This window comes from Pogona vitticeps, chromosome 4 (genome assembly GCF_051106095.1).
Source record: "Pogona vitticeps strain Pit_001003342236 chromosome 4, PviZW2.1, whole genome shotgun sequence".
Classification (NCBI taxonomy): Eukaryota; Metazoa; Chordata; class Lepidosauria; order Squamata; family Agamidae; genus Pogona; species Pogona vitticeps.
The window spans coordinates 136,624,452-136,638,037 of NC_135786.1; the positions used below are offsets into that span (position 1 = coordinate 136,624,452).

Genomic DNA, 13,586 nt, shown 5'->3' on the forward strand with positions numbered 1-13,586 from the left:
CATGGATTTCTACCGTATGTCATGCTAAATGCATTAGTTCCTAGAACTGGATTGCTGGAGGGCATAGCAACATTCTGAGGAGGGTTGCAAGACTGTGATTTCCACAACAACGACAACAAAATAATCAGTTTAAATAGATTTCTGCAACAGATTACTAGAGTTTAGGATTTTGCATGAAAAAGGGGTTGTGCTGCTGAAAAGCTTGTCTACTGTGCCAGGCATAATTCTAGGAACTAGAATGTGTATGCATGTATCTGGATGATCTGACACCACGTTATAAAAGTCAAAATAGTAGAGTCTGATAACAAAGTAGTAACATCACAAACAAAAGTAGAAGATCTATACCTCTAAACTAAATTTCATAATGACTATGCAAATAAGCAAAAGACATTAGAGAAAGAAATATTTTTAATTAAATTTCATGTAACATAAATAGTCAGATTCATGTTTGGATTGATAGCACCAAAGAATCTTAAGGCAGCACCAATGCTGTAATTGCAGTGGACATTTTAGTTAGGGCTGTTCACAATCTATGGTTCCAACACTCAACAATTCAGCACCAAAACAAAATTCGGTATCCTTGTCTAAATTATGCAAACAATACAAATGTGCATATTTTCCCATATTTTCCAAAATGCGTTATGCTTTAGCTACTTGTGGTGAAGGAAGAACATTTATGTATGGAACCAAGGGCTTATAAGAAACACTGGGCAATGCTACCCAGACATTGTTCTAGCATGGTATTTTGGCATTCATGGCTCTCACACATCAGTATATCTTTACAACTACGAGAGTCAGCAACATTCTTTCTTTTATGAAAACCAAGATAGTCAGGACTCAACATTCCATGCTCAGTAATAAATATAAATCTTTCCAAGCTTTGTGGAACTGCAGGAAATGGTTCCTAATTCAACGATTCTGTAAAGTTTCAAAATTTGCAAAACGTTTTCAAGGTGACCTAAGTAACTATTAAAATGCAGAAAAGAAAGAACCTCATAGATTCATTATGTATACACTGCTACAATGCTGGAATCTAACATGATAGTACCTTATGTTTAAATGTGAATGTCATAGTTTTGGTATAATCAGCCATTTAAGTAACACTGATGACAGAACACTTTTTGTACTTAACAGTAAAGCATAAAATGAGTATATTTTAAATAAGATTGCTCATTTGAAAACAAAAAATACCAAGGATCTTATTATCTGACAAAGGATGAAAAAGAGAAAGGGCACCCTGAGACTTGTGTCCCTCCTCTGCACTCTCACTAGTCATTAAAAGTTACAGGTCTGCCTAAAGCAGTTCAGGTTTATTTACTGGCAAAGGTGTATCCAACATATTTTGATTGCTATATTAAGTTATAATATTTGTTTCCACAGGGTATTCACAAATTCTGTCTCTAGGGTGCCTGACATGACTCTGCCCATGAATAGCAAGAAATCATCTCAAAGTGCACCTCCTACATGAGGCCCCACTAAAGTGCCTGGGAGTCAGGCAAAGGGTTTAAGTAAAACATAATAAATATCTCAAACACAGTCCAGGGTGAAGCTGTTCTGCAGAAGCTCCATGGAAGTGTTCCAGTGCATTAGTTCATCTGCACAATTCCCAAGAATTTCAGTGGGATTTGCACAAGAGGACCTCCCAGTGGATGTGCCCAGAGCAGTTAGTTAGCAGTAGTAGCTGAGGTAAAAAGGAAATCTTCCGGCAGGTCCATGTTGCTCATACAAATGTTGATCTGCTGGGCAGTTCTTCAATTTTTTTTTTCAAGTACAAAGTTCAACTCTGCCCCTGCAATATCCAAACTCAGAAACAAATTGTTCCTCATTCTTTAAAAAGCCCCTTCTCTCTGTGCATCTTAAGAACAAGACAACCATGTCAAAACAGCAGCATGGGCTACATCAGAATACTGAAAAGGATTCGAGGCACCTAGCTTGTCCGAGTAGTTCCGGACTACACTTTTCATACAGGTTCATTGATTAATGAAGAAACAAAGTTCAGAGCAAAGGGTACTCAATCTTCAAGATTCTTGGGATCCCTGGGCACAGCCCCAATCTCGAAGGCACAACTTGTGTTGCACTCAGAACTATGCTTTTCATTTTAGAACCAATTTTCACAAATTCGAATTGATACATGATCTGCAGCATTGTTTCCCATAGAAACTATGATTACAAACACCGTGTTGGGGAACCAAGTGGCACCAGTTAAAGTAATCCTTACAGAAGGCATCTGAAAATAGAAATTTAAAAAAAAAATTAGACATTATTAACTTGACTGATTGGTAGAGAACATGCATAAATAATTTTAGTGGCAAGCTTGCTATAAAAGCACACATAATTTTTGAGTCGGGCATGAAATCTCCCTGGTTCATCACAGAGCAATATGGATGTACTGTTTTATACAGCACAGATGTAAATCTTTTCATATTTCATGCTTGCAATTAGAACAAAGAGTTTCATGTCCCCCGCCCTGAGTGAATTTACAAGATGTTTTGTGCATGTTTCACATTTCAGGATTCTTACAAAAAGTTCACACAATTTTATATTTTGCAAAAGAGTATTTTGCACAAAACCTTGTATGTTTGGTGCAATGTATTTTTTTGTCTCATGCTGCTGCTGATGGAATGAAACAATTTTGCAGCCCTTGACCACTTTGGAGCAAGGTGTCTCAATGTGCTGATGATGACAAACTGTGAGTATTTGCTACATCCTAATGACACAGGGTTGCTCGGCTTGAACCCAGAGAGAACACTAATCCACTAAGCCACTTCTTGTCATACTTCTACCATTCCTGGCTATGTATATCTCTTTCATAGGTGAAATGGTGGTCTCCAGTAGAGCAGCCATCCTGTCTTAAAAAGTTTGGTTGCAAGACCCTCAGAAAGCATGGCTCTATCTGACTCTAAGGTAGCTAGATCCGGGCATTTCAAAATTGTCCCCCAGCGGCATGGAGGTTACCTCTCTTTGGGTGGCCACAACACCTTGGCTAAACTTGACTGGGTCCCTCTCTTATATGCCAAGGAAGAGGAAGAGAAACTGTGCTGGCAGCAATCATGTCCAAGCAGGACATGTTTTCTTTTGCTACCGAGCTCAACTGTAGAGAAATGTCTTTTGCTTTGTGCTAAGCAGAGGAAGAATGCAAATACATGGGACCAAACTGAGACTTGGCAATGTGTACTCTGCCTGCCTTGATGGAACTTAATATTCAATCCATCTTTGGCGTATGTGTGTTATATGTTATTAGTTTGTGTTTATGACACTTGTTATTCTGTTATTGTTTGTGTCTTATATGTTTTTCTGTAATCCACCCAGAGTAGTGGTTTGCCAATATAAGTCAAACAAACAGACAGAGAGACAGACAGACAGATAGATAACTAAAAGATATGAAAAGGATATGCCCTTTTTGAGCACCATTTGTTGAATGCCTGCAACATCTCTAACAGCAGCTACAACTTCACAGGTGGAATCTTCATGTAGAACTATTGCAAGAAAAGTAGAATGTGAATATACCTTTCTTTTCAGGAAGAGGGCAGAAGTTTGTATTACAGGCTTGTGAGGCAATGGGCTTCTGATGCAAAAGGCACCCAGTGGCAGCTCTCCCATTTGCCAAGCACTGAACTGACCGCACTTGCATGCCACCTCCACAGGTTGCTGTGCACTGTAGGGCAAAATGGAATAAAGGAATACAACCACATATGTTATAGAATGTAAGCCTTTTGGAAAAAAGCATTATTCAAATGGAGCAATAATTACAAGATCAGTTTCTGCTGATTTCACCTACAGTGGGGTCTTGACTTAAGAACGGCTTGAGTTAAGAACATTTTGACTTAAGAACCGCTCTCATAGGAAAATATTGACTTGACTTAAGTACTTAGATTTGAGTTAAGAACTGAAAAAAACCACGTGGGAGGCAGGGAAAGTGCAAAATTTGAACTTTCAGTTAACTGTTGGCCAGTGAAAAGGGTGCCTGTCTGCTTCCTCACTCCTCCCAGCGTTTAGAGAGTGGATTGGGAGACAGTCTTCGGACTGCCTGGTACTGTACTGCCTGGACTGTATTTTCCCTGCCTTCCCTGAACCTTTCTTGACCTAAGAAAAAAAGAAACAAAATATCCCCCTCTAGTGGTCGAAGGCAGAATAGCAGCTTCCCATTAGTTTCTATGGACGGAAAAGAGCAGATACGGATCAAATGGTTTTCAATGCATTCCTATGGGAAATGCAGATTTGACTTGAGAACATTTTGACTTGAGAACCACCTTCCAATACGGATTAAGTTCTCAAGTCAAGACCCCACTGTATATCTCCTTAATAAAGGGACTTGTGCAATATTAGAACTCCCTGTTCTCTTTGGGTCATATCATTTTTGCAATTGCATCACTACACAATGCCATAAACAGTCCAGTCCTATGCAGCTGGATTTACTTCCAGGAAAGCATGTACAGGATTACAGTTGTCGGTGTCTTATCACTTTCCTTAAGAACATCTTGGTGATTCTATCTTTCTCTGAAGGAATTAAGATTTAAGAACTTAAAGATGTGAACTGATTTCATGGTTGTAACCCACTTAAAGAAATCTTTGTCTATTAAGCAGGGATCGGCCATGTGGGGCCTTGAGGCCTACAGTTTCCATAATCTTTCTCCATTGGCCAAGCTTGCTTGATTTATGGAAGCTGTAGTCCAAAATATCTAAAGGGTACCAGTTGAATTTTTAAGCTGTTTAATATGCAATTCTGTTTTTTGAAAAAGCATATTTCCTATGTTTTTCAGAAATTCTTGCTGAAATATAGACATACCCCCAATCTTAGAAACCTGGGTAATAGTGACAAGGAAGAATATGATTTTTTTTCAGGACGATCTCTCCATCTACATCTATTTTCACAAAGACCAATTTGTTGCCAAATTGAGGGTGCCTATTTGGCACACTGAAAAGGTTTTAAAATGATTTGTCTAAAAAGTGAACTGATTGAAGTTTCCTTCTCTATCCCACTTCAGTTTTTGCATTCCGTTTTTTACTTCTCAGTTTAAATTATGTTTCATGCTGTTTTTCACAATTAAAATAACTCGGAACATAGTCAGCATAATGCTATTTTTCTTTCATATTTCTATCATAAACTTCATTTAAAAACCTCAAAAGTTGTGATGCAGGAATTCTTATTTAAGAGGAACATAATTCTCAGCTGAGTCATATTTTTTCAGGTTGCGAACATGCTAATTGAAAACTTACATACTGTCCTTTGCAGAACTCCTGCAAACTTTGGTCTCTGCCTTTGTCATATTAAAATCAAACATGTCTGTGAAGAAGGTTTAAATAATATAGAAGCTGAAAGCTTATTTCACTTAATTTCAGAGAAAAGCAAATTAAATCTTGACTGGCACCAGTAAAAGTGAATAGGCAATAAAATGCTTTTTTTGAAAGTGGGAAGAAGGAAAATAATATTGGAGGTTCAAGTCATTTCACCTCCCCCTCACCATGAGCCAGTATTTCCTCCTCCTGAGTCCCTGAGTCATATCATTAACCTTGTACTGCAGAGACTAATGTGATCTCTGTGATTTCCCATAATGACTGTCTACATGCAAGCATATGAATATCATAGAGTTTGCCATATTTTAACATGCATGAGAATTTTAATTCCAGATGCTGATCTTCCTCCAATATAAAGAGAACTTGATCACAGTAGTTGAAGAAGTGACCATGTGATACTCTGAGGGCATCCACAACAAGCACCCACAAATTTTGAGAATTGATTTTTTTCCCACTTGGCTCACCCCTGTGAAGAAACCTACTTATATAGATCAGGAAGAAGCAAGGTTTCCCTGCAATTGTTCTCTCCTTTCCTGCAACCAAGAGATGTCTCTGTTCTTCTCCAAATAAGTGACCGAAAGCTATTCCTTTGTATGAGAGAAAGCATAGGGTGCCCAGGGACACTGCTGGGCTGAAACAATACCTGGGTCAAAGAGTGCTTTGTTTTCCCCCAATCCCTACAAAAATGTGTTTCAGGTGCTTCCAACTCAGAGCCCCTTAGAACTACTTAAACACATTTCTCCCACATCTTGTTGGAAGTGGAATAAGAAGGGTCTGAGTGCCTACACCACACACAATATACAGTATTGATTAGCTATATTTATTAACTATGCCCATTCCCATGGCCACAGGTCTTTTGTAATGTGGGCTGAGAAAAAGCTATACCCTGGCAATGTACATGTACTACCTGCATGATCAGACAGGGTTTTGGATTCTTATTGATCCAAACTGAGAGTAATTACCCCTTGAACAATCTCTCTGTGAGTTGTCCCAGGTCCATAGTGAGCAAGACGTCTTTAATGACTGATTTCCTCTCTTAATAAAAAGAAGTCCCCCCCCCCACTTAAAAAAAATCATTTTGAAGTTCTAAGTAGTGCTGTAATAGTGGAGGAAATAGCTTAGGCCAACTCACAGAGTTGCTATTCAAAGGGAAATTACTCACCAATCCCCCAAATGAGATCAATAGGAAACTATAAAATCTTTCTAAGATTGCAAAAGAAGGGTGGTTTTAAAGGCACAGGAATTCTGGAAGCCTTAACAGCGCCATGTCTTTACTGCACAGACAGGAAAGTTAGTTGCATTTTATTAGTCCCTTGTTCCAGTTTCAAGCCAGGTCTGAGAAAAACAAAAATGAACGAAAACTGTAAGGTGAGAACTGGAAAACCATGAGACCTGGATGCCATTTTGAAAAATTAAGGAATGAGCAGTGACAATTTTAGCTTGTTCCGTTTGACCCAAAGAACTAAGTGGGTATCTCACTTGAAGATCTACAGCTAGAGAGAATTAGGGTGAGGTGTAAGGTCCTCCACCAAGTTTCTAAGGGACTAAACCTCTGATGCTTGTACTCCATATGAATACTGGTCTCACTGCCAACATCTCTGATCATCATGGGTATCTGTCTGCTATGCTTGTACGCATTTTCTTCAACCCTCATAATAAAGTTATGTTCTTCTGCAATGTCGTATACTGTGCTGTTTGGTTTGATGACTGTCTTTGGGATGAGGGGATACTGAACTTGTGTTGTCCTAGGGACCCTCTTCTTTTTTAGTATGATGGGGGGGGGAAGAGGCCTCATATGGGATTCAAGTGAGATATGGGCCAACAGTGTGATAGGGCGGCAAAAAGGCCAATGCTAATTTAGGCTGCATTAATAAAAGTATAGTCTCCAAATCCTGCAAGAAAAAACAAAACAACACAAAAAAGGAAAAACAAAAACATTGTGGAACCTTAAAGACTAATTGCTATATTTTACTGTGAGCTTTTGTGGAGAAGTCCACTTCTTCAGATGCACATGGTGCACACGCTGCCAGTTTCACTACTCCTTTGCTATGTAGGCAAGCAAAGGAGTAGTGAGTGGCTGATTGTTTAGGACATGGGTTCTAGGGATGCCACAGATGTATGTATTCCCCTACCCACCTGCTTTTCTACTTCCTTATAGCAGGTCTGCCTCTGCAGGACTACTAGAGTTTTGGATGGACTGACTTTACTGCTGCAGTAACTGGAGCAGATTTTTGCATTTAGGATTGTTCTGCACACTTGCTTCTGTATGCATAGATTCATCTGTTCATGTGCAAAGGGCTTGACGTATATATAAAGCTACTGATTAGCTCTATACAATACTGTTGTCCCATCCTCTATGCAGATCTTTTAAGATACAGTGGTGCCTCGCATTACGATGTTAATTCGTTCCAGCGAAATCACTGTAGAACGAAAACATTGTAAAGCAAAATTAAAAAGCCCATAGAAACACATTAAAAACCGATTAATGCATTCCTATGGGCTTGAAACTCACTGTCCAGCGAAGATCCTCCATAGCGCGGCCATTTGTGCTGCCCGTGCAGCGAGGAATCTGTCCCAGAAAAGAGGGGGGAGCCATTTTTTTTACCCGGTGGCCATTTTGAAACCACCGATCAGCTGTAGGAAAATCATCGTTTTGCCAGAATCGGTTCCCGAAGCAGGGAACCAATTGTCGCAAAGCGAAATTCCCCCATAGGAAACATTGTTTGCGATTGCTTTTCTGATTGCAAAAACTTCGTCGTAATGCGATTTCGTCGTAAAACGGAGTGCTCGTCTTGCGAGGCACCACTGTAATTCTTCAAGGGAAAGATAAAAATAAATAAATATAACCAGATGGTCAAACGGTGCAGCCAATCCAAGAATAAATTTTGATGGGCATCAACCCATTGTATCTTTACAGTGCTCTCAAGGGGCATGCCTTGTGGTGTGAATATGCTCACAAGGGACTGAATACTATTAATATGTAAACCAAAACTGTGCTAAGTATAGGCAACTTCTTGGTTACTGTGCCATGAACCCACAGAGGTGTTCCAGGTGAATTGCTAAGTCTGGAATGATCTTCAGCAATATTCCTGCAACAAAATGGATTGGTCTGTATGGCCTTCAAGTAGAAGAATGTGATCTAAGTAAACACCCTAAGAAAGGGAAGCCATCAGTTTCACCGTCAAACATCTGAAAAAGGATAGGCATCTGTGATCCATGACGGGTTTCCATGTGATTTGGAGGTTTGATTTTCAAGGGTTTTGAATCACATGGAGAGTCTCCACAGCAGCTCTTCTCTTCAGACAAGTCACCTTCCATGCATCAAGGGTAACAAAAATGATAGCGAAGGTGGTGGTCTTATTTATGTAACACTATTATCTTATAGTGATAATTATGTTTCAGATTTTCTCCTGAAAACTCACTAAAATTCTCAGACCCTTTAACAAGCAGGGATGCAACAAAAGCACATTTTTTTGTTTTGTTCAGTCGTTTAGTCGTGTCCGACTCTTCGTGACCCCATGGACCAGAGCACGCCAGGCCCTCCTATCCTCCACCGCCTCCCGGAGTTGTGTCAAATTCATGTTGGTTGCTTCGATGACACTGTCCAACCATCTCATCCTCGGTCGTCCCCTTCTCCTCTTGCCTTCACACTTTCCCAACATCAAAGTCTTTTCCAAGGAGTCTTCTCTTCTCATGAGATGGCCAAAGTACTGGAGCCTCAGCTTCACAATCTGTCGTTCCAATGAGCACTCGGGGTTGATTTCCTTTAGAATAGATAGGTTTGTTCTCTTTGCAGTCCAGGGAACTCTCAAGAGTCTCCTCTAGCACCACAATTCAAAGGCATCAATTCTTCGGCGGTCAACTTTCTTTAAGGTCCAGCTCTCACTTCCATACAACACTACAGGAAAAACCATAGCTTTGACTATTCGGACATTTGTTGGCAAGGTGATGTCTCTGCTTTTTAAGATGCTGTCAAGGTTTGTCATTGCTTTCCTCCCAAGAAGCAGGCGTCTTTTAATTTCGGGGCTGCTGTCTCCATCTGCAGTGATCATGGAGCCCAAGAAAGTAAAATCTGTCACTGCCTCCATATCTTCCCCTTCTATTTCCCAGGAGGTGATGGGACCAGTGGCCATGATCTTAGTTTTTTTGATGTTGAGTTTCAGACCGTTTTTTGCACTCTTGTCTTTCACCCTCATTTCAAGGTTCTTTAGTTCCTCCTCACTTTCCACCATCATAGTGGTATCATCTGCATATCTGAGGTCACTGATATTTCTTCCGGCAATCTTAATTCCGTTTTGGGATTTATCCAGTCCAGCCTTCCGCATGATGTATTCTGCATATAAGTTAAATAAGCAGGGTGACAATATACAGCCTTGTCGTACTCCTTTCCCAATTTTGAACCAATCCGTTGTTCCATATCCAGTTCTAACTGTTGCTTCCTGTCCCACATATAGGTTTCTCAGGAGATAGACAAGGTGGTCAGGCACTCCCATTTCTTTAAGAACTTGCCATAGTTTGCTGTGGTCCACATAGTCAAAGGATTTTGCATAGTCAATGAAGCAGAAGTAGATGTTTTTCTGGAACTCTCTGGCTTTCTCCATAATCCAGCACTTTATAAAGCCAATAATGCACAATAGAATCTGGAACATTATTTACGAACATATGTATGAACTACTGACCAAACTTCAGAACTCTAGCTCTCTACTATTCAAATTTAAGGGGAAAAGAGTACTCAGATATAACAGCAGTTGGGTTTTTTGAAAAACTTAAAACTTGCCATTGCCACTCTGTAAATCAGGTCCCTATTTCCAATTTTCGAAAAGCCCGGAGTTAGCAATGTTTGGCCTTCTAGAAGTTGCTGGATTGCAACTCTGATGATCCCTTCCCTGCCAATCTAGGCTGATAAGGGCCAGTAGGAGCTGCATTTCAAAAACATCAAGGCCACATTTTGCCTGCCCCTCTTGTAAGCTATGGTGCCTGGAGACTGAAAGACAAAGCCCAAATCCATTTGTGGTGGAAGTGATGTCTTAGCTGGGAACTTGGCAAGAAGAGTGTTATGGATCAAATCAATAATCTATATAGCCACCTTAGAACTGCAGAGCTGGAAGGGACCCTATGGATCACTGAGTCTGTCAAGGAAGCACAGTTGGGAATCAAACTCCTAACCTCTGGCTCTGCAGCCAGAGACCTAAAACACTGAGCAGTTATTTACTATTATTTACTATTTACTATTATTTACTATTACAGTGGGGTCTTGACTTGAGAACTTAATCCGTATTGGAAGGCGGTTCTCAAGTCAAAAAGTCTGTAAGTCAAGTCTCCATTGACCTACAGTGCATTGAAAACCGATTAAATCCCGTAACAGGCCGTTTTTGTTCCATTTTGGTTTTTTTCTGGTCTGTAAGTCAAATCTCAGTCTGCAAGTCAAACCTAAATTTTGCAGCCAGAGAAGTCTGTAACTCAAAAAGTCTGTAAGTCAAGCCATCTGTAAGTCAAGGGTCCACTGTATTACTACTATTTACTATTATAGTGGTGCCTCGCTAGACATTTACCCCGCATGACAGTTTTTTCGCTAGACATTGACTTTTTGCAATCGCTATAGCGATTCGCAAAACAGCAATTCCTATGGGGGAATTTTGCTGGACAATGTTTGGTCCCTGCTTCGCAAACCAATTTTCGCTAGACAACAATTTTGACAGCTTCCTCTGCGCTTGCAAAACAGGTGTTTTCGGGACCTAAGCTTTGCAAGACCGATTTAAACAGCTAATTGGTGGTTCGCAAAGCGGCTTTCCTATGGCCAATCTTCGCTAGACAACGACGATTCTTCCCCAGTGGAACGCATTAAACAGATTTCAATGCATTCCAATGGGGAAATGCTTTTCGCTAGACAATGATTTCGCTAAACAGGGATTTCAGTGGAACAGATTATCATCGTCTAGCGATGCACCACTGTATTTACTATTATTTACTACTATTATCTATCAGTTATTTACTATTAAGTAAATTAATATTGTTGTCTAGTAAGGGTGATTTATCCTGTTCCCAAAAGCAGTTAGGCAAATTTCTCCTAAAATGAATTCAGCAACTCCCCCATATTGATTGTGCTTGGTATCAAGCACGATACACTGCCTCTTTAGGTTTCATTTAATGACCAGCTATTAGCCCTTGAAAAACAATACACCATACATTTGTTGGCGCCTTTTCAAAGCCATCTAAGCTTGAGACAACAAGTTTCTCAAGTTACTCATGTGTGGTGCAAAGAAGTACTGCCCTTTGCTGTCCCAACCATGGTGGCAATCAATTTTCCTGAAATTCTAATGTCATAAGAGAGGGTGTAAAAACCTGAACTCTGCACCCACACTCTTTATCTATGCTAGCCCAGCTGTCTCTCTCAGTAGAACAGATTTGTGTGCAGCGGAGGAATCAATCCAACAGTATCAACTCAAAGCAGAAGAGACACGGTTTGAAAAAAACATGATGGATGAGGCCAGATCTGAAATTTAAAACAATTTCAAAGCTGTCTTCTTTACCTGTGACCAAGAAGAGGAAAACCAGCTGCCCTGATTTACTGGTGAATACACAGGGGGCCTGGGACAAGAGTTTAAGATGCAAACTTTCTCCAGTTCAACATTTGGTTTCTCTAGGTGGGAACATTTCTTAGGAGCAAGTTCCTTGTACTTTCCAGAAACATATTTTTCTGCACAATTCAGAGTTCTCCTTTGTACTCCCTTGGCACATGTCACAGAACACTAGAAAATGAAAGATACCATAAGGAAAAAAATATGTAAGCATAAAAATATACAGATCTCCTGTCCCTTTACACCTGATCTTTTAGCACAGTGGTTCCCAACCTTGGATAACCCAAGTGTTTTTGGGCTGTAATTCCTGAAAACTCTGACCAGCACAGCTAGTGGGGAAGGCTTATGGGAACGGCAGTCCAAGAACACCTGGGCTACCCAAGGTTGGGAACCACTGTCTTAGAACATCTCCAGGAAACTGGCTTCATTCTACTTATGGTCTGTTCCACATCCCTGAAAATAGTGTTAGGAGTGATATCACAGGTCCTGATCATTATTGATCATGGCATGTGATATTTGCAACAAAGTATTGGATTGTATCCCGCAACATCCAATAGGAAGAGCTTCTGTTCAGGGTGCTTGACAGCAAATTATGTGCTCTTCCAGGACACTGCATTCTATTTGTTCCTCTATAGTTTTCTATTTGTTTTTTTTCCAGACTGTCACATAACATTCTATGGCTACAAAGAAATAAAGCACAATCAATTTTTCGAAACTTGGAAACCTTTATTAAAATACACCAATGAACTAAATGAGAAGTCACATGATTTAGGAAATAATCTAGATTGCTCAGTTTGTCGGTCAGTAACTTTCTAGGATGGAATGGGGATTTGAGATTAACTAATTTTGTTAAATGGTGTGAATAGCTGGTGTTTAGAATTTTAAAATATTTAGTAAGTAAGATGAATAGCTAATTCTATTATCTGTTTGTAATGTCTAAAATAAATTTTAAAAAAAGAAAAAAGGGGAAAAAAACAAAACAAAAAAACGAAAGATAACATTCTATGGCTACGGAGCATGTCTGGAAATACCCCACATTCAGCCATAAAGGTACCGAGACATAAATACAGATGTCAACATCGTTTTAAGGGAGATGATGGCAGAATTGCAGTACAACTATTTTATTTCCTCACCTCAGTCCACGAGGACACAAACCACTGCAGCTTCTTATGTTTATGGCATCGCTTCAGGAGGCAAGCCTCTTGCATCTTAGGTTTCTGTTCTGCAACACAGGCAGCATCAGACAGGAGCTGTGCCCATGAAGAGGGACTGGAGCTTTTGCATACAACCACCCTTTTCCTCCAGCCTTTCCCACATGTTCGAGAGCACTGAAGAAGTAGAAATAAAAATAAACATTAAGAGAGTTGATGTTTTCCAGAAGCGGGGGGAGGGATTTAGAAATAAGTAGATTATGTTGTTTGGAAGACACATTGATATGCCATATAGTGCATTACTCAATGTAACAATTTAGATAATGAACTCTAAAATTATTGTCTGATAAGATAATACTGCCCAGTGCTTTCCCAAAGGATTCTGCTCCCCAGCTCCTCAGGTTAAGGACATAAGAACTCTTTCTGGGAAACTATTGTAAGTGGGCCAAGACTAATCTGACTTCAGATTTGGCCGGTAACACTATGAAGGTCTAACGAGGGAAGTGGTGGCGCTGTGGGCTAAACCGCAGAAGCCTGTGCTGCAGGGTCAGAAGACCAAGCA

The 13,586-nt window shown here is 40.0% G+C and overlaps 1 protein-coding gene across 3 annotated transcripts in view; it reads right to left on the reverse strand.

The window, feature by feature from the left end:
- Positions 1 to 390: 390 nt before the first annotated feature.
- Positions 391 to 13,586, reverse strand: part of ADAMTS16 (ADAM metallopeptidase with thrombospondin type 1 motif 16) — a 99,906-nt gene continuing 86,710 nt past the window's right edge. For all 3 annotated transcript variants that reach the window (XM_020795582.3, XM_078392570.1, XM_078392571.1), the window contains 4 exons: positions 13,007 to 13,201; positions 11,826 to 12,044; positions 3,508 to 3,655; positions 391 to 2,227 (listed from right to left, as the gene is read on the reverse strand). In XM_020795582.3, the coding sequence (XP_020651241.3) occupies positions 2,112 to 2,227; positions 3,508 to 3,655; positions 11,826 to 12,044; positions 13,007 to 13,201 (678 nt within the window). In that variant the 3' untranslated portion in view covers positions 391 to 2,111. The remainder of the gene's footprint in view (positions 2,228 to 3,507; positions 3,656 to 11,825; positions 12,045 to 13,006; positions 13,202 to 13,586) is intronic.